The sequence below is a fragment of the Rhineura floridana genome, chromosome 21 (genome assembly GCF_030035675.1).
Source record: "Rhineura floridana isolate rRhiFlo1 chromosome 21, rRhiFlo1.hap2, whole genome shotgun sequence".
Taxonomy (NCBI): Eukaryota; Metazoa; Chordata; class Lepidosauria; order Squamata; family Rhineuridae; genus Rhineura; species Rhineura floridana.
In genome coordinates this window covers 16830324-16851525 of record NC_084500.1, presented here as the reverse complement: position 1 = coordinate 16851525, position 21202 = coordinate 16830324, and the positions used below count along the sequence as shown (strand labels likewise).

At 46.6% G+C, this 21202-nt stretch overlaps 1 protein-coding gene across 1 annotated transcript in view; it reads left to right on the top strand.

The window, feature by feature from the left end:
* The window catches only part of DOC2B (double C2 domain beta), a 120497-nt gene that overhangs the window by 95301 nt on the left and 3994 nt on the right, over positions 1-21202 (top strand). The window contains exons 7-8 of the mRNA XM_061605317.1: positions 16295-16376; positions 19503-19599. Coding sequence (XP_061461301.1) covers positions 16295-16376; positions 19503-19599 — 179 coding nt within the window. The remainder of the gene's footprint in view (positions 1-16294; positions 16377-19502; positions 19600-21202) is intronic.

Sequence of the window (21202 nt, the reverse complement as noted above, 5' to 3'; positions counted from 1 at the left end):
TCTCCAAACTCAATAGGGCTGTGTTATTGATTTTTAAAATAAAACAAGTAATAACCATTATCAAAATAAAAGGAAGGCCACCATAAAGCCCTTAAGTCCAGAATCTATAATTGTGTCTCTCCATTTCAGTTCATAGACCAGCTATGGGGATCCTTTGGCCTTCAAGTTGTGGCTGAACTACAACTCCCATCAGCCCAGCAAACCTGGCCTACGGGCAGAAATGATGGGAGTTATATTTATAGAAGGTTACCCTCCCCTGCATTAGACTATATCTTTTAATGTGGTGTAGTGGTTAGCGTGTTGGTCTAGGACCAAGAAGACCTGGGTCCAAATCCCCGCTGAACCATGAAGCTCTCACTGGGTGACCTTGGGCCAGCCACCGTCTCTCAGCTTCAACCTACCTCGCAAGGTTGTCGTGAGGATAAAATGGGGAGGCGGGGAAGAACCATGTGTGTGGTTTTAAACTCCTTGGACACAAATGTATTAAATCAATAAAACAAATGAGTGAATAAATAAAATTGTCCGCTCCCCCCCCTTCCCGGCCCCAACATACCTGCTGTGCCTGCTGTTGTCTTCAGAACCTGGCACTTGTCAGCCCACCGGGGGAGAAACAATCAGCTGCCGCAGAGCTGCGAACACCCACTGCATGAAGTCCTCAAGCTCATTGCTATTCTGAGCCAGGCTCCAGCCATTATACAGAATCTCAGATGATGAATCTCTTGGAAGTATTTTTTTCCCCAAAAACCTCCCCGGATAGGTGTTACAAATGCACGCGTACAGGAAACCACACTCCAGCGTGTTCATTCAGGTAGCTTGACATGACAGGAGGGAAGAGAGAGGGAGTCTTTGGAGAAGGAGGCATGAACTGGACACGAGAAAAGAAGAATGGGGGGGGGATAGGATAGCGCCCTTCAAGTCCTTGAAAGGTTGTCCCACAGAGGAGGGCCAGGATCTCTTCTCAATCGTCCTAGAGTGCAGGACACAGAATAATGGGCTCAAGTTGCAGGAAGCCAGATTTTGTCTGAACATCAGGAAAAATGAGAGTTTAGTATTGTGAGCCCAGTTTCGTGGGATTCCCTTCCTGCTGAGATCAGATGGGCCACTCCCTGTTGAACTTCCGGCACTTAGCAGAACCAGCCCTAGACTAGCTGCCAGCAAATGGTGCCCTGGGTGAGCCATGTGATCGGTGCCACCACCACCCCAAACTCCAACGGCACATCGAGGCTGAGGTTTTTGGCAAACTGGGAAACATTTTGCCCCTATATTCCATTTGTTTTAAAACAGCACTGTATTTATATTAAACAGAGGCATACTTGTTTGTCTGTCCATCCACTTGTCCAAACAATGTTTCTGAGATCAGATAAAATAGACACACGAAATTTTCAGAATAGATTTGTACACAACAGCCAGATTACATTTCCATCCAATTTCAAATAAAAATGCATTAATATGTTAATTATAATTATTATTACAAATCCAAAACCACCCATTATGCTGTCCTGCTTAAACTGTCGTTACCACCACATGCAATACAGAAAAAACTAAGGAAACTATTTAGTGAATTTTAACCTGCAACGATAAAATACTCCAAATCAAAAACACTCTGTGGCCTTAAAACATGACTTTCCTTACTTTAAGTTTGAAAAATCAGTCACTTGTATCCAATTTTGCAGCTATTTCACGTTCTATTGACATTGTGGCACGTCCAACAAGTCTCTCTTGCATCCTTGTTGAACACAGATATGTGTTTTCCAATTTTAACTTTGCAAAACTACGTTCCCCACCAGCTATGGAAACTGGCAAAGTAACAAGAACCCATAGAGGTATAAATATGTTTGGAAACTGCCTGAGAGTTTATTTTCACAAGCACACTTCATTACATCTTCAATGTTTATCAACCACCTCTCTTCAAGGCACACTGTTACAAAGGGAGTGACTTAGTCACAAGGTGGCTGGCTGGTTGAGCTCTACGTACGCCTTTTCAACAGTAAAAGCAATAATTATGTTCATAAATATGTATGGGGTGTCCACCTTTTTGGAAAGGGCTACCCTGGAGGGTGGGTGTGAACAATCCCAATATTTATTACTGCAAACAAAACATTCATTTCACCAAAGGCCTAAAGACAAGCAACTTGCCCAAGAACTTGCCGTCCTGGGCTCCTACTGGGAGAAAGAGCAAGATATAAATCTAACAAGCAAACGAATGAAAAGAACTTTAGTGAAAGGGTGAGGCACCCCCAAACACAAAGCCACTCCTTTGAACCCACACAACATAACACCCATTTCACAGAAAGCAAGTCGTTTCCCGAAACCCCTCTAAATAAAATGCACCACCTCTCATTCGCTCACGTGCACCCCGTTTCCCTCCCACACAGGCCCTGGGCCCCCCATTTTTTCCTTCCTCCCCTGGCCTAGACCCTCCTTTTTCAGTTTCCCCCCTTACCTCTCCTTCTCCCACTGAGGCAAACAGCAAGTGCTCTCTGACTCACTCATCTCCTGAGACCCCAGATGCAACTTGAGAGTGTCCAGTTAGAACTACTCTCTCTCTCCTCTCTGCTGGTCCTGTCCAATCAGAGCCATTCTCTCAGTTCTAATTAGTGTTCTCATTGGAGAAGGCCAGGGACAGCCGTGGCTGGTTCTGTGGCCAAGGATAATGGCAGGGAGCCTCAGGAAAAGTGTGCCAGTGCAGAGTTCAGAAAAGCTGGGGGGCATCCCAGTCTATGGGCTCATCCGAACGGAGCGGGATAATCTTTTCATATCTGCTTTGTCATCTGACAGTCCCCACTCACCTGTTTGTTTGCTGTTTCCCGATGTAAAGAACCCACTTTTTTTGCGCCCACACATGCAGCGGGAGGACCCCCACATTCTTTTCGCTTTTTCCCAGCTCCACCTCCGATACAACCCACTACCAGCCAATTGGTGCGCAAAAGCTGACATGTGCTCCTCCGCCCATTCACCTATAATCAGCAGCACACATGCGCTTGAACACAAGAGCGTGAAAGTTTGAATTTCCTGTGTCAGTAATGGAGTTCCTTGCCGCTCGCCACTCTTGTATTTTCGATATTACGCAAAAACGAATGTATGTGTTTTTGCTGAGCTTTTCTACAGTGCAGCGCTTGGCTGCGGCTCCCAGCTCCTCCCCAGGAATGCTGCCCCCGAGGGAAGCAAGCAGCACCCCCCCATGGGTGGCCGCTCGTGGCTCGGGCAGGGCATGCAGGCAAAGAGCTCCATGCACTGCTGTGGAAAGCCTGAGAGATCCAGGCAATTCTGCGAGGTATTGGGGGGGGGGTTAGAGAGAGAATGGGGCAAGCCATCGTCATGTCGACTTTGTGTGGGGTTAACCTGCTGAGTTTTAAAAGGGATTTTTTTAAAAAAAAAAATCTCCTCTCTGAAATTGACAAGAGAGCAGGGGACAGGCTAGTCAGTTTCAAGCGAGGGCGCCTCAAAGCATCATTGCAGATGATGAGGGCGCCCTAGTTACACAACTCTCTCCCCCCACCCATAAATCCATATTAAAATTGCAGAAAAGAGCCCCGCACAGGCTTTGCGGTGTTCCCACTGATAAAAGAAATGTGCAAACCGCTTATATGCCAATAATACCTATATTTCTGTTAGTTTGTATTTGCGATATTTCGCAAAATGAACTGTATGCATTTCCACCTTTATGCATATTAACGTTTCTGGAGATACATATGGCTGGCAATTCCACTTATTTCTCCAGAAACACAGTGCGATGCTCTAGCAAACCACTTACAGGAATAACCCGCTATATGGACCTTCACTTAAGGTACACAAATCAGCTGTGAGGCGCGATCGCAATCAGCTGTGAGGCACAGCAGCGCAGCAGCAGAGGCTTTAGCGCGGGGCTTTGAGGCTCTGCATGAAGGAGAGGTAAAAATAGTTTTCAAAGGTAGTGCTTCACTTTAAGGACATTTTCAGTTTACGTACTCTGGTCCCATTGAGTACGTTAATGCGAGGTATTCCTGTTCCAATATTTCCTGTATCTGCGCAGTAGAAGTTGCAGAGCCCCCCCCCCAACACTGCACCAACACTGGACCATTGCTCTGATTGGTTCCCTTTTCCCGGGCTTTCCCCAGACATTCGCGCACATGCGCAAAAGTGGAAATATGTGATTGGCTGGAAATGAGGGAAGGAAATGCCCAAGAACTGCCCACAGCTGTAAAGTATTGCATCCGAGCGGCTGAAGGCACAGCGGATGATTCCCGATTTAAAAAAGCAAATCGCATTTTTCGCGGTTATGGCAAAGCGGATTTAAACGCGCGAAAATGCACAAAAGCACGCAAGGTCATCTGGACGACCGAAAAATAATGAGAACACAAAGCTATCATGTCACACATTATACAGTCGTCTGGATGAGCCCTATGAGGGAGCAGAGATCCAAGGAACTCCATTCTGGTGGGCCTCTGTGAGCACACCGCTGCTTTGAGGCTCTGCAATGGAGGGCCCTGTGCCTGTAGTGTGTGTGGGGCCTAGGTGCAGCCTTGCAGTCCCCAGATGCAGCTGGACTACAATTCTCATCATTCCTGACCACTGGCCATGCTGGCTGGGGCTGATGGGAGTTGTAGTCCAGCAACATCTGCAGACCCAAAGGTTGAGGAAGGCTGGTCCAGTGGTTACAGTGTGGCAATCCAGGTTTGAGTCCCCACTCGGCCATCAAGCTCCCTGGGTGACTTTGGGCCAACCACTGGCTCTTGGCCTAACCTACCTCACAGGTTGTTGTGAGGATAAAATGAAGAGGGAGGAGGGAGGCTTTCCAACCCTGGAGGCATTCAAGAGGCAGCTGGGTAGCCACCTGTCAGGGATGCTTTCAGTTGGATTCCAGCATTGAGCAGGGGGTTGGACTGGATGGCCTTAAAGGGCCCTTCCAACACTACCATCCTATGATTCTATGATGATGGTGATGATTTGGTATCCAGCGTACTTTGTTTGCACAAGGGTTTATGTTTGCACAATGCAATTCCCCCCTCCTCCCACTGTGCTCTCCCCAAATCTGTGCTCTGGAGGGTTGAGAGAACTGTGGAATCCTCCACAGAAAGAGGATTGTGAGGAGGAAAGTTTAGTGGCACAAGTGGCCCAGGTATGGTCTGAAGGCACATGAGGCCACCACCTTGCTGAAGCTAAGCAGGCCTGGGTCTGGTCAGTGCCTGGATGAGAGACTGCCTGGGAACCACATGAATGCCACCTTCGGTTTCTCTGATGAAAGAAAGGCTGGGTATAAATGTTAGAAATAAAACAGATAAATCAAGTGTAAATCTGTGCACTAACGGAATCCTTTGGATACAATCCATTGCTATTACATTTATATCCCACCTTTCCTCTAAAGAGCTTCATGGTGGCCATTTTCTCCTCACAACAACCCTGTGAGGTAGGTTCCTACTGGGAGGAAGGGTGGGATTAAATCTAATAAATAATAGTAATAAATAATAATTGGTTAGGCCAAGAGAAGATGACTAGCCCAAGGTCATCTGTTGAGCTTCATGTTTAAGTGGGGACTTGAACCCATGTCTCCCAGGTCCTAGTCGGACAAGTCTGCAATACGTGAACTGAAATGCACCTGTCCTTCAAAATCCGCACATCTCTGAATTGTGAGAGGCAGTTCTGCAAGCAAATATTGCATACCAACATGTTTATATTAGGAGAAAGCATGCCTAAAAATTCATATATGAGCGGATATACAAAAAAGCATTCTTTTGGGGGAATTGCTTGCAAAGATGTGTAGATTGGAAGAAATTAGCAGTAAAATTTTGATGGATTTTGATGAGGATTTTGTTGTTAAAAAATGCAAACTGGTGCGGCAATGTGGAGAACTGAACCTAAGACTGAAAAAAGTGAGAAATCAAAATCAACAGGTCCATCCATTCACACATTGTGGAGAGACTAGTGGCCCCCATGTCCTTGAGGCCGTAAATCCACTCCAAGTTTTAGTGCAAACTTTTGTGGAGCTGCCCAAGGTGCTGAACCCAGTTTGGGAATATGTTTCAGGCCCTCGGACAGCTCCTTGAAAGATTGCACCAAAACCCAGAGCAGATTCACTCGAGGGTCTCAACGGCAAACACACCAATGATTCTTGAAGGGTGTGTCAAAAGAACTCACTATCATTACACACTAGAATTATGTGTGGCACCGTAAGATTTTTAAAATATATATATATATTATAACACACCATTTAGGGCCAAACCCTCTCAAGGCAGCCTACATAAAAGAATAAAAACTGAAATTCCAGCAAAACAGAATCACAGACAGACAGCCGTTAAAACATTCTGAACAGTGTGGTAAAGTTAGGTAATGTTGTTCTCTGGCTCGGAATCAAAAGAGTTGCCTTGAGCACCAGGAGTGTCTATATTTGCAATATAAGAATAGTTTATGTTATATCTGGTTTATTGAAAGTTGCTTTATTTAAAGATGTACAAGCAGAGCCTACAGGAAGCAAATGGGCACTCCTAGCAGCAGACAGCAAGGCTCGTGGCAGATTCTCAACACCTCTTCCCTTTTCAACTCAAGCGGGAAATTGCCAGTGTGTGCTTGGTCTCTCTCAAAATTCAAAACCATTCCTCCCATGCAAGTCACTGAGCCCGCTCCTGCAAGCCAATTGCCTATTCAAGGGACCCTCTGAGGCATTCATTTATTTCACTGTTTTAGGGGGAGATACTGTATATAGGCCATATATCTATATCGATAGATAGACAGACAGACAGAAGCATGGACGCACGCACACATGCCACCTTTCAATGTATATATTAAAGCAGAAATGGGAAATTTCAGGCCAGGGGACTGAGTGCAGCCCTCCAGACCGTCTGTCTAGCCCTTGGAACTCTCTCCAGGCCCACCCCCCTTTCTCACTACCCCCTACATAGGCCTTACCTGTCACTGGCCCTTCTTCACTCCTTACTTAAAAGTTTTTGCCTGGCTGGGATGTGTCTCGAACTCTGATTATGCATCTTGCTAGCTTGCACGGAGATAGGCATGTGTGTGCGGTACCCTCTTAATTTGGGGTGTCAGGGATGTGCCCTACTGTGCCAAGGTAAGGGTCATAGCCATTGCCCCTCCCACCTTTGCCTCTGGCCCCTCCCACCAGAAGCATGTGGCTCCCAGAAGCTTACCCATGAAGAAGCGTGGCCCTTGGCCTGACAACGATTCCTCACCCCTGTGTTAAAGACAGGAGACTGTCTTTAAAACACACACACACGGATAAAGCAAAATAAAAAACCAACAGAGGAGTAAATAAACTGCACGAACCCAGTAATAAAGCCGCTGTAGCAGCATGAAACAAAATAATAGCAGCCATCAAGCACCGATCATGTTAAAAAAAAATGTCCAAAACAGCCATAAAATTGCAACGCAGTTGATTAGTCAGAAGCTCCAGAGAAATGGACTCCTTGACCCGGGCACCTCAAATGAAGCCTGCCGTTCTCCACTCGCTTCCCCGGGGAGTCAGCCCTGTGGAACGCAGACAGATTTGATTCCCAGCAGATAAATATTATTTTAAAATACAGAATCATAACCATTTTTTTTAAAAAAACAGAAGTTAAACAAAAAAAGAACCTTGCATCCTCCAGGTCAGGCTTCCCCAACCTGGTGCCTTCTGAGTATTGCTGGAATTCAGCTCCTGTTAGCCTCAGCCAGCATGGCCAACGGCTAGGAATGATGGGAGTTGTAGTCCAACAGCACCCTAAGAAAAAAAAACAGATGCCAGGAACGTAGAAAGCTGCCTTATAGGGAGTCAGAGACCCTCAGTCCATCTAGCTCAATATTGTCTGCACTGACTGGCAGAGGCTCTCCAGGTTTTCCGACAAGGAGTCCTCTCCCTGGAGATGCCACGGTGGACTGAACCTGGGACCTTCTGCATGCAGGGCAGATGTTCTGCCCCTGAGCCGGGGCCCTTCTCCAGAGACTAAAGCTGGACTCTTCTGCTCACAAAACATGCCCGCTGTGGCTGTGTCTCCTATGCGCGGCCAACGTAACGCTTCATTTTAGCTTTAACGTTGATCTCTTGCTGCTCTGCCAAAATCACCACTGTGGCTTGGAGTAAAATATGAAACTAGAACAAGCCCCCAAATCAAATAATCGAACCGAAAGTAATGAGCCACGGATTGATATGAACGATCAGAGAAGTCACAAGACAAATATTAATAGCGACACAAAACTAAGGAACTCCTGCAGATGCTTTTAAAATTTTTGGGGGGGGATTAAATAAATTGGGTGTTTAAAAGACAGCAGGAATTATTTTTTAAAACCAACTAACGTAACTCAGTGGGTAGAGCAAGCAGGGACAAAACAGCAACTCCAGGTAGGGCTGGAGAAAAGACTCCCTGCCCGAAACCCTGCCGTGCCACTGCCAGTCAGTGTAGACAATACTGAGCTAGATGGACCCGAAGGCTCTGCTTCAGTATAAAGAGTGCCAAGGGCCAGTTAGAGCCTTGGAGGGGCCGCATTTGGCTCCTGGGGCCTGAGGTTCCAAATCTCTGATCTATGGCTTTATTCCCCATATTATTTGAGGCTGCCAAAGAGGAAAAATGTCCCTGAGAGGCAGCAAGTTGGAAAATATTATTAACAGATCTGCAAAAACCAACAACCAAAGCTGGATGCAGAAGGCACAATTTAGTCAATGGTGCATGTGATGCCAGCTGAGGATTTGGATCTGTGTGATCCTGTGCTTTGAACTGTGGAGGCTGGTCCATTGGAGCAGATGGGGCACTGCCCCCCAACCTCAGCCAACTCCTGCCTGCCTGCCTTCTTACTCGCAAGCAGGAGTGTAGTGGCAAATTCAGAAGTGCAGGGTCCCTTCATGGTACTCACACCACGCCCCCTCACAGCCACACCCCCTTTTCCACTTTCCCTCGTTTCTCTTGCTCTCCGTGTCATCTCCGAGTCCCCAATGAACTGCAACAGACATCCCTAGGAGCCCGTCAGCATGAAAGGGGAGGCTGGGTGTTAGCTACTGAGAAGAGTCTTCTCAGGGGCTGACTCACCTCCTGTCACTCTGATTGGCTCCAATGAGCACGAAAGGACAAGAACTCTTCTCTGTAGCTAACGCAGTCCCTTTTCATGCTGATTGGCTCATACATAGGGACCTGGCTGCTCCCCCAAAAGTAAGGGGTCTATGACCCTCCACAGCTCCGGATGACTACACACCTCCTTACAACCAGTTCAGGGAGTAGCCCTGGCTCTCAGTTTTCTCGGGGCAGAGGATAAGGGTGGGGACAAAACCAGAATTAGCTGGCTCTACCTGTCATTGGGTCTGGCCCCACCAGTCCCAGTGGGCACCAGCCACCACTGGCTTCGAACATGATGCGCCTGTGGGAGGAACATGGAAGCAATGTGAAGCAATGAGCCTGACGTGCATGGAGAAACATCCAGGGATGTGGAAATCTTGATGCATGATAGGAGGCAAAAGTTAATATTCCTACAGAAGAGACAGTTCTCTTTGATTTCCTGTGTCCCTAAGGACAAGTGCTTATATATGCTAAGGCAGGTCCTGGGCTTCTCTCACGCCCCTTGGCCACTATCACCAGAGAAGAGAACTGCTTGCCTGCCTTCCCTCTCAATTACCATCCTCTACCTCTGCCGCAAAACTTTAAGGCCGTAGCAGTCCTATTGTTTCCCGCCCCCCACTATAATATTGCAAAAATCAGACCTTTTTGTCTGTCTCCTCGCAAAGACATTAGTTTGTGCTTTAGTTATTTCTCACCTTGACTATTGCAACCTTCTTCTGCCTTGCCACGGACTCGTGTCAGTCTGTTGGTTTCCGTTCAGTGCTCCCCCGTTGGGCCAAATCAATGACCTTGGCAGGGGAACGCTGAACGGAAACCAAAGACTCCGCTTTTGAAGTCCTTGCACTGGCTCCTGATTTATTTCACGATTCGGATTTCCACTCCTCAAGCTACCTGGCCTTCTGACCTGTCCCAGGGTTGTTTGCTGTTTAGCTCAACTTTGGCCATTTTCTCTTGCTGCTCCAGATTCCTGGGATTGTCTCCCGGAGCACTTGCGGACTGCTCCCTCCGTTCCGAGTTTTTAAGACTTATTTAAAAACTTTCATTTCCCCCCCCCCCAAAGCTTTGGAATTTCGGCTTATGTTTTTTATTTTTTAGAATTTGTATACCTAGAGCATGTGTTTTTGGAGTCTCGCTTTATCCTCTTGTTTTATTTTATTTAGGTTGCACACCGTATTGAGCAGAGACTTGTTTTTACTGTTTATTTTATGTACAGCACCATGTGCATCTGATGGTGCTATAGAAATAAATAAATAATAATAATAACAATAATTTCAGCAGACTGCAGCAGCAGGAGAATTACATATCAGGGCCCATTCCATCAGCTCTGCCAAGAAATCAGCACCATTGGGTCCTCCTGTCCCTAATATTTTTCTATAACCGCTGCTCATTATAAGAGAAATGCTGTGTTCACTTTAAGAACTGGTGCCTGTGTTTGCTTTTTTTCCCCCTCCTCCCTCCTCCCCCCCTTTTCCTTTTGTGTTGTGTCTTTTATACCATTAAACCTGCTGAGGGCACGGGCCGTCGTGTACGGAAGCCGCTCTGGGAGCCTTAAATAAGTAAAATACATCACGGAATGGGCATTACCCTGGGGAAGGAGGTGAAGAGTGTCTCGCTCTCTGTTTGGCACAACTTTCCTTGCTTTCAGCAGGTGCCCTGGGCTGGCCTTTAAAGAGCTTTGCACTCCATGCGCGGCTGCCTGCTTTGTGTTTCACTGGAGACAATGGAAAGGTGGGTGGGTGGAAGAGAAGAGCAGAAGGCGAGGGTGCTTCTGACAAAGAGAGAAGGCTCTAGAAAGAACGGAAGGGGAACAGATTGCTGGCAACGAAAAAGCAAAGGGAGCTGAATCACGCCAGTTGTTTGCCATGGACAAGATGGGGGTGGACGTTTTTGCCGGGAAAAAACCGCAACAGCCTCGGAGAGCATCTCGGTTCAGAGTAGCAATTGCATCCTTACGCTCTCCAGGAAAACAAAGCACCCATTTGCCAGCCCTGGGCCAGGATCTCATCTCTGGAACAGTTGCCTTACGAACACCACGGTGACAATAAAAACCACCCATCCTTGCATACAGAAGGCCACAGAAGGCAGTAAGCCACAAAATCTGTTCACTGGACTGCTTTCAGAGCCAAGGTGAGGGTGGAGGACAAGGGTAGGGAGCTTTCTTCAGCCCAAGGGCCGCTTCCCCTTGTGGACAACCTTTTGGGGGCTGCATGCCAATGATGGGCGTGGCCATCGCAAAAATGGACGAGGCATCGAGATGATATCACTTTTCTCTTTGTACATTAGGCGACATTCCAACCATACCAAAGTCAGGTCCACACAGATCTCTATAAAAGCAAGCGAGAGGCATTATCACAAGTCAAGGGCACATTCCAGCCCTGCAAAATCCCTCCAGGAGTGGGGCGGAGCAAGGCTGGGCCATGCGGAGAGTCCTGGGGGCCAGGCAGTAAGCCCCGGAGGCCCCTGGGCCTGAGATACTCCACCTCTGGTGCAGACAGCTGCATTTGGGTCTGCAAGGGAAATTTTGTGAGTCAGTTCTCGGATCATTTGAGGCAGAGATGAGAGGAGGCATCCGAAATAACAGCAGGAAGGCAGTCCTGCTTTGTTGACCAATCGTTAACAGGAAGCCAGGCTGCTGGTATTTATTCTTGGCCTGGCCAATCCAAAGGCTTCATGCTGCCCCCCAATTGCAGAAGCCGATGCTGCACATTTGCAGTTCCCTTCTCAGCCTGAAGACGGTGCAATGATGCCTGAGCAGTGCACACAGACCACAGTAACTCACCGGGTTAGACCCCATTCCTGGGACCCACTGTATGCTGATCAGGTTTATTATTTAGAGATATTCCCTCAGTGTTGCTAATTTGAGGGCTTGCCACTGCGCAGAAGGTCCCCAACAGTGGCGGGTGGCAGCTCCGTGTCAGTGGGGCCGTGGAATCCGCTCTCAGTTTTAGTCCGAACTTTCAAGGACCTATCCAAGGTGCTGAAGCTGGTCCCCAGTTCACACTGAGTCTTGACTGAGGCTGAGCCAGAAATTATTGCTTGAGCTCTCCCCCAACCCTGTCCAGCTAAAGCAGTTGAGGAAATTTGGGAGCCATGAAATTAGGCAAGAGGGAGATTTCAGAGTGGATTATTTTGCTGGAGCAATGACAAGGGGGTGCCTCTTGTCAGTGTTAAATGGGCAGGCACCCTCCCCCAAATGCCTGGGTTGTTGAGAAGTGTGGAGGACCTGTGGCTCTCTGACGTTGTTGGACTCCATCTCCCGTGAGCCAGCAGGGCCAATAGATGGACTGATGGGAGTGGTAGTCCAGTGATATCTGAAGGGCCATAGGTCCCTCCTCCTTCCTGATCTAAGAAGCAGCATTGCCGACTGCATGCAAAAAATGGAAGAATGCCTCTATGCAGAAGAGGCATTCCGTTATGAGTTTGGGGAATGCCACCTCTTGTAACTCTGGGGCATTCTTGGGTAGGCGTGTGTGGCAAAGAATGGTGACCTCTACTGGGGGTGGGTGGAATAACAACCAACTGAACTTCAGTGTGAATAACTTTTTTTGGATCCTTTCGTTGCTTGTTTTCTCTCCTTCTTTCTCTCTTTGGCACTCCTTCCTCTTTTCCCTTCTGTTTGCCCTGCCTTACCAAAATTAATTGATCTCATTAAGATATGCAAATGAGGCAATGGCAGCTGCCGATTGCAATTCCTGATGAGTGTCATTTTCTCCCTCCTTGCCCCTCCCACGACGGCCGCCACTTCAGTTCTTCTTCAGGGACTGCATTTACAGAGCAGTGTTCATGTGCCAAACTTGTGTCAGGTAATCATAGCATTATAGAGTTAGAAGGGGTCCCAAGAGGTCATCTAGCCCAACTCCATACTCTTGTGGATTAGGGCTGAATGGAATCCTCATGAACTTACTGGGACTGTGGTGAGCTATTTAGGAGGACAGCTTCATATGGCCTTCCCAGAGGCCACTGCTGGAATCAGGATGGTGATATATTTCAGAATTTATTTATTGACCTTTTATCCCACCCCTCTTCTAAGGCAGAGTGGGGAATCTGTGACCTGAGGGCCAAATGCGGCCCTCCAGGCCTCCCTGCCCAGTACTCAGGGCTCTCCCCAGGCCATCTCCCTCTCCACAGGACACGCCCCTCACTGGCTTTCCTTGGCACCCTCCTTAACTTTTTCTTTCTTTCTTTTGGCCTCGCTGAAAATATGCTCTTGAACTCTGATCATGCCTCTTGCTTGTCTGGACAGAAGACAGAGAGGGGTGGCATGTGAGTGTGTGTGGAAATGGGCTTGCTGTACAAAAGTAACATTTCTGTCAATTGCTTTGCCCACTTTCACCTCTGGCCCCGCCCATCCCTGCCATGTGGCCCTCAGAAAGTTGTCAGGAAGGGAATGTGGCCCTCGAGCTGAAAAAGGCTCCCCCCCATTCCATAAGAAACTCAGACTCTCATATGATCCTTGCCATTCCTCCCCCTGCATTTTCTCCTCTCAATAACTCTGGGAGACAGGCTAGGCCGAGAGACAGTGACTAGCTTATTGCCTGCCTGCCCCCCCCACCCGTGTGCTTTGTAGGTGATTGGGGATTTGAACTCAGCTCTTGCCAGTCTAATGATTACCCTGCACCGACTCAGGATGGTGGATCGAACTGTGCTCATTATTACAAGCCCCTTTTTTCCAGCCCTGGGCTTCTGCAATCTATAAAGTCTGAGTCTCTGTAATTAGACTTATTCGTACCAAAAAAATAAATAAATCCGAAAGCATTTGCTTATCCTCTCACCTGAGCCGTTCTGCAAGAAGCAGTCCATCTGTTCCTCTGGTGTGGGTGACGGGTAATTATCTCCATGGCTGCTCTTAGGGAGCGGGGAGGAGGATGTGGTAATTAGATTTGGAATCTTTTCTGGGAAGCTGAGCTGAGTCACAGTTCAGAGTGGAAAGTGGTTGACTCAGCGGTTTGCTTCCACGTAAGTAACAGGTGCAGGGGTTGTGCTTGGAACCAAAGGCCAAACCAGGAGTTAGGACCAAAGGACAATCAAGGATACAGGAACACACCAGAGTTCAGCAAGGCTTTATTGCTCAAGCAAGGCTCAGCTGGAACAGAAAACCATCTTATAAGCTTTTTTCTCCAGGAGGATCCAGGGGCCACGATGGGTCTTTGGGTTGTCCCCTCAAGATTTTCTTGAACTCCTGCAAACCTCGGGGCTCCTCCCATCCCTGGGAATACCTCCCAGTAATGCTCCTTTGGTTACATAAGGAACGGCACGCACAAACTGAGCATAGGAAATAGAAGGAATGACAATAGACAGCAGAGAAAAATTGACCGCCTCTCTGTATCATTCATAACTGTATAAATGCCTGGTTGAAAGTGCAACCCATGCATTTATTTTTCTTTGTTGTAAATGAGTTCCCCCCCCCTTCCTCTTTCTTTATTCCCTTATTTCTTATATGTTAACTCGCTGGTTTGTTTTTTTCCTGATGCTACATGTTTGTCTAGTTATGTTTCATGTCAGCGTCAATGTTTTTGGAACAATATATGTGAGTTTTGTTGTTATGACTGGACTGTATAGTAAAGTTAATATAATTGGAAGAATTGTGATCTTGCTGTACACTGCTCTGATATTTTGTATAAGGAGCAGTCTATAAATAATTTTATCAATTATAACATTTATTATAACATTTTAATGTGTTGCCCTTGCAAGTCACTTGGAGACCTTTGGGTCACAAGCAACAAACAACCATTATTATTATTATTGTTGTTGTTGTTGTTGTTATTAGGATAATAGTAAAATTTGTTGTTATATTTTAAGGATAATAGTTGTTGCAATGATAATTTTTCTGACTGTTGATTGATTGCTGTTGTCATGCTTGCATAACTACCTCGCCAATTAAGGAGTTTCAACTGCCTTCCCTTGAAGGGAAGGTGTCACTGATCCCTTTGGCTTCCCAGAGATAACTCACCCGCCCCCTTTCATGTCCTTCTTAAGGGGCGATTCCACCTCACTATCAATATCCCGGCCAAGTTTCGTAAACCCTCCCTGCCTTGTCGGCCGCTGCAGCCACCTCCCTGGGAACGACCCTGTCACTCTCGCAAACCTAATCCTTGAGGAATTCCTTTTCATAAATAAATAAAAAGACCTGAAGGAGAGAGTCCAGTCTCATTAGCCAGCGGGGTCTAATTTACCCAGGAAGCGGCCTTATACAGAGTCAGACCACTGGCCTATCTCGTTTGGCATTACCTGGAGATGCTGGGGGTTGAACCTGGGGCCTTCTGCCTGCAAAGCAGATGCTCCCCCTCCCCCAAAGCTGGCCCATCTAGCACTGTATTGTCCACACTGACTGGCAGGGTCTCTCTACTGTTTCAGACAATATGGGATGGGCCAGAGAGAGAGGCCTGAAGGGCCACATCTGGCCCGTGAAGCTGAGATTCTGAACGCCTGCTTTGCAGATCTGCCCATACCCCACTGGCCCGAACTCCAACGGCCTTGGCCAAATGGCTGTAATTATTTCATGTTCTCTCCTTTGAAATTATCCAGGCTGCCCGGCGCACAGCAGACAGGCAGCCCTTTTCTGTACGCAAGACCTTTCCCACTTTGAAACTCCTAATTAGGTTTCACGGATGAAAAGGCATTATCCGTTCTCCTCCGTCCAGATCTTTGCCTTGTTAAGTGCCTCTCAGATCCATCTGCTCAGTCTCCAAAGTAACCTAATCGCCGCCCGCCCCCATTTGTAACTGCAGCACCTGGCCCTGCCGTTAGGCGAGGTGGAGCAAATGACGCTTCGGAGACAGCACAATTTGGAGGGTTGTGCAAGAGATGGTAGCAAATGTTTCAGCTGTTTTGTTCAGAATTGCTAATCGTAGGGGTTAGTCATCATCAGGGGTGTAGTCGTGCAGGATCCCGGGGGGTCTTAGACACTTTACTTTTTTGGGAGCAGGGTCCCTATTTGTCCAGCATCCCACGATTCAATGAGCATGAAAGGGGAGTCTGTTAGCCGCTGAGAAGAGTCTTCTAACATGCTTCCTTGTCCTCTCCTGCTGATCGGAGCCAAGCAGAGTGAAAGGAGGTGAGACAAGCACCGAGAAGACTCTTCTCAGCAGCTAACACGCTTTCATGCGGATTAGCTCCTCGGAAGGTCTGTTGTTGTGGGAGAAGCCATTAACCAGGACCTAATTTCTCTCAACCCAGCAGCAAAAAAAAGGGGGGGGAGTGGCTGCGACCATCATGAAGGGACCCCGCCCTTCTGAATTTGCCACGACGCTACTGATGTTGACGTATGGTTTCACTTGCAGATACTTGAAACCGGATGAGGACAAAAAATCAAAGCATAAGACAGCAGTGAAGAAGAAAACGCTCAACCCTGAATTCAATGAGGTACGCCCGCTCCATTTTCAGTCAGACCAGCCATTCCCAACCAGTGTGCCTCCAGAAGTTGTTGGACCACAACTCCCATCAGCCTCAGCCATTGGCAATGCTGGCTGAGGCTGACGGGAGTTGTGGTCCAACAACATCTGGAGGCACACTGGTTGGGAAAGGCTGAGTCAGACCATTGGTCCATCTAGCTCAGTGTTATCTGCACTGGCTGGCAGCGGCTCTTCGGGGTTGCAGACAGGGAGTCCTCTCCCAGCCCTACCCGGAGGTGCTGCCGGGGATTGAACCTGGGACCTGCTGCATGCAAAGCAGATGTTCTACCCACTGAGCTCTGGCCCTTTCCCTGTAGGGATGCTGAGCTCTTACGTTACTGGTCAGCCCCTTACAATGGTCTCCGGCTGGTTAACTAGTCCTGGATTCTGACCAGCCAGCAAACTCCAGATGCAGCCAGGCTCCTTCCGTGAACTGCTACTAGCTCTAGCTCTAGACCAGAGCTTGGAAAAGTTACTTTTTTTGAACTACAACTCCCACCAGCCCAATCCAGTGGCCATGCTGGCTGGGGCTGATGGGAGTTGTAGTTCAAAAAAGTAACTTTTCCAAGCTCTGCTCTAGACATGACATCCCGGGGTCTTCCGGATGCCACCAGAGAGGTGAGGCACATGCAGCAGCTTCTGCCCACCTGCCATGAGGTTGTCCTCCAAGATTCACAAAAGGGGGCAATTTTTGTGGGACGTTGTAACAAGAACGTAGATCTAGAGTTCTGTCTTTTCCAGCTGAGGGGCCTGGTGCTACTTGGGATGGGTGAGTCTTTCCATTTTAGCGCCTCCCAGTTTCCCAGTCTTAAATTCCGTTCTCCACACTTCTACTGCTATTTGCAATTTAAAAAAGAAGTCAGCATTTTAAGGTGAATTTCTTAGAATAAACCAATTTGAATACACAGATTTGGCTATGGTCTGAAGGCAGATAAGGCCAGCTATCTGCTGAAGCTAAGCAGGGTCAGGTCTGGTCTAGTGCCTAGATGGGAGACCGCCAGGGAACTATATGTAAGCTGCCTTGGGTTTCATGAAAAGAAAGGCGGGGTATAATTGTAATAAGTAAATATCTTCGATTTCCCCTTCTTTAGTGCATTTTTAAATGTGATCTTCATTAACATACAAGTTTTGTACACACTTCCCCCCCCCTCCTATAAATGCATTTTTCTATATGCTGTTTGGTGGGGGAAATGCATCACAAAATTCAGAGCAGTGTGGCTGTTGAAGGATAGCCGTGTTTCAGTTTGTGTCCTGGTTCGAGAAGTGCCAATTAGGTCGTTTCTCATTAAAATGCAAAGCAAAGAGAATTCCACCCCGCTCTGTAATTGCTAGAGCAGATGGCTTGAGCTGGCACCTTGAGTGAAGCAGGCTGGCAAGGCTGCTCTACTGGACCAAGCCACAAACAAAATGCCAGCAATCCAGATATTCCTACCAGGGGTGGAGAACATCCGTAGTCCTCCAGTTGTTGCTAGACTACAACTCCCATCATCCCTGAGCACTGGCCATGCTGACTACGGCTGATGGGAGCTGGAGTCCATCACCATTTGTAGGGCCACAATCTCCCCACTCCTGGTTTCTACAATCCAGAGACTGCCTAATGCCAGCCAATCGCACACGCTCCTGTTGCACCTGCCCCTGTTCTTACCTGTGCCAGAAGGGGGTGCTGAAGCCTCAGCGCACACAGTCCTAAGCAGCTTGCTAGCCTCGACCCCAGCCACAAGCTGCGAGAGTGTGGCTGAAGCCCCTCTGTAGGAATAAATCTGTCCATTTTGTTCTCATTTTCCCAGTCTTAAATTTGGTTCCCCACATTTCTGCAGCAATTTGCAATTCTTTAAAATCATCATGAGAATTCTTCCGCATTTTAGTGCGAATTTCTCCTGACGAATACATTTGTATCTGCTGTTTTGGCTAATGTACACGTTCTTGCAAGCAATTTCTCCCAACGTAATGCATTTTTGTAGGTTATTTTCGCCAATATGTTCCTTTTTGTTTACACTTTCCCCTAATATATGCACATTTGTAAACATTGTTTGGTCAGAGAACCGCATCACAAAATTCAGATAAGTGCAAATTTCAACGGGTGGCAGTTTTTCAGTTCCCATATTATTAAGTGCAGATCTGATGAATTCAGCTTTAAATGTGAACTGAATTGAATTTCCCCTCCCACCTCTGCTCCTGACAAATAAATGTTGTAGATCAACATGGATGTACCCTTTGGCCAAAGCAGGCTGCTCATGTTTGGCCATGAATGTTGATAAATTGCCCGTGGAGGCTGCTTACTGGGGCAAACAGGACATTGCCTCACCAGCTTCCAATGTTTTTAAAGATTTTTTTTTTATAATCTTTATTAAGGAAAAAATTACAAACAATTAAAAAAAGAAAAGAAAAAACGTTTTACAAAGATACTTCTCTTACAGCTTATATATACAAATAACAAAAAGGCATTATTAATTATATATATCCATATGTAGCATATTATTGAAGACATAAACTCAGTTACATAGATAGATCAAACCAAAGAAAACTGTTTGTATGGATACTTATTCTATCAGGACAATAAGTAGCCATAGAATTTTAATTATTTTTTATAATCAAATGTATCAGGAGAATAAAGATGTTTTATTTTTAATATGTTTTTCAAAGATGTTTTTAGGGGTTTATTACTGTTGTTTGCCACCCTGGGCTCCCTTTGGGAGGGAGCGCAGGATTTGCATTTAATAATAAATGAATAAAAATCAATAAAAACTTCAATCTGCTTTTAGCCAGCCCCGGCCTGTCTACCTTCTTACTTGCAACCAGTGCAGAGGATAGCATCGCATATCAGCTTCCTTGTCCTTAGAGGGCGGGGACAAAGTTAGAATTAGTTAGCTCTGCTTGTCATTGGCCCTGGCTACACCTGTCATTGCCTCCGGCTCCGCCTACTGCCTTCCACCCCACCAATCCCGACTGGCAAGCCAACCACCTCTGAACATTGCAAACTCTCCCATGTGCCACCAAATTTCCACAAGTTTGCCACTCTGGTTCATCAAAGGATACTGGGCAATTGAGGGTAAAGGGTGGCATGTGTCCTGAATGCAATGTTATTCTTCCCCCACAGGAATTTTGCTACGAGATAAAGCATGGTGACTTGGCCAAGAAGACCTTAGAGGTGACAGTTTGGGATTATGACATCGGCAAGTCGAACGACTTTATCGGTGAGTTGGAGGCTCCCAAGAGAGACTGGCAAACCTTTGATAGTTTAATGTCAGGGCTCTGAACTGTTAAATGTCACCTGGATTCAGCATTTCCTTTACAAGGGATTGCCCAGATATATTCCCCTTAAATCTCTGCCCACTAGGGATTGGATAGCTCAGATGGTGTCAGTTTCAATTTCCAGTCCATGTCAATTTCACGTGTTTATTCATAAATCCTGACAATCCCCTCTGTCATTGAGGGGAAAAACACATCCATACAAAAATCCTTATTTAAATACTTACCTAAATACATATTTGATCACAAAATACGCATTTTTAAATATATATTTTATCAGAGCTTGGAAGATTGCTTTTAAAAAGTAATAAATTACAGTTACAATTACTTGACCAAAAAAGAAGTAATTACCGTTACAATTACGATTGCTCTGAAAGTAACTGATTACTTTTTCTCAAAAGTAATCACTACAGTTACATTTCAGTTGCTTTTTTAAAACGCCTACAAGGTGCTGGCCTTGGCTGCTGCACATCTAAGTAGCCTAAAACAATATTAAAAATAAACACACACACACAGGGGGTAGTAGAATATTTTTTGTTATCCATAAGATTAACGGAATGACATAACAGAATCTCACTGATACCCCAACACTTGAAATCAAATTTTACACTTGAAATGCTGCTTTTATAATACATTCTCACGATGCTGCTCACTCAGAACTCAATAAAACCACATATTAGTTGCTAATTAAGATTGTACATCCGGTCAACTTGAATGATGACTCACAAGTCCCCCCCCCTTTTTTTCCCCCATAGTAAATTGTGGCATACTTCACCTGTTTGGGCAATTTGTCCTAGAAGCTTACAGGCGGCAAATGAACTTTGGAGCCTTTGCCTTGTAAAAGAATCTAATGTGGTCTGATGACAGCAGGCCTTGTTCTTCCAAGAAAGACTTCAGGGTTCTGTTGCACATGGTGGGTCCTGCCACTGAGACGGGTTTTGGAACTAGATGTCTCTTTCAAGCTCCCAAATCCACCATTAGTACACTTCTATTAATCACTTCCTCTTTAACCCAATCATTAGCAGTAACTGATTGGGTTAAAGAGGAAGTGATTAATAGAAGTGTAGTAATGGTGGATTTGGGGGCTTGAAAGAGATATCTAGTTCAAAAACCCATCTCAGTGGCAGGACCCACCAGTCATTAGACTGTGCACTTTTTCCTGTAAGTTAAAATCACCCTTTTCCGTAGCAAGTAGGAGGGGCAGGGGGTGGGAGAAGGAGAGTAGCACTATTTGCTAAAAGCAGCTAGGAAGAAGCAGGAGCAAACTTAAGGAAAATGGAGGGGGGGCAGGGAGAGAGAGGAGCTGCACACCAAACCATTGAATGAGGACAAACAAAACAGAGAGAAAGAAAGATGGGGAGGACAAGAAAAGGGGAAAGAGAAGGCCAAGTGAAGAGCTGAGGCAGAAAGAGAGAAAACTTTAGGGCAATTGTACTTAGGAAAACTCATACAGTATCCAAGGGCTTGGGGGTGGGGAATTCACACCACAAGAAAATGGCCTGACTGGCCTGCTGCTGCACTTTTAACAGTCTGATCTGCAGGCATCAG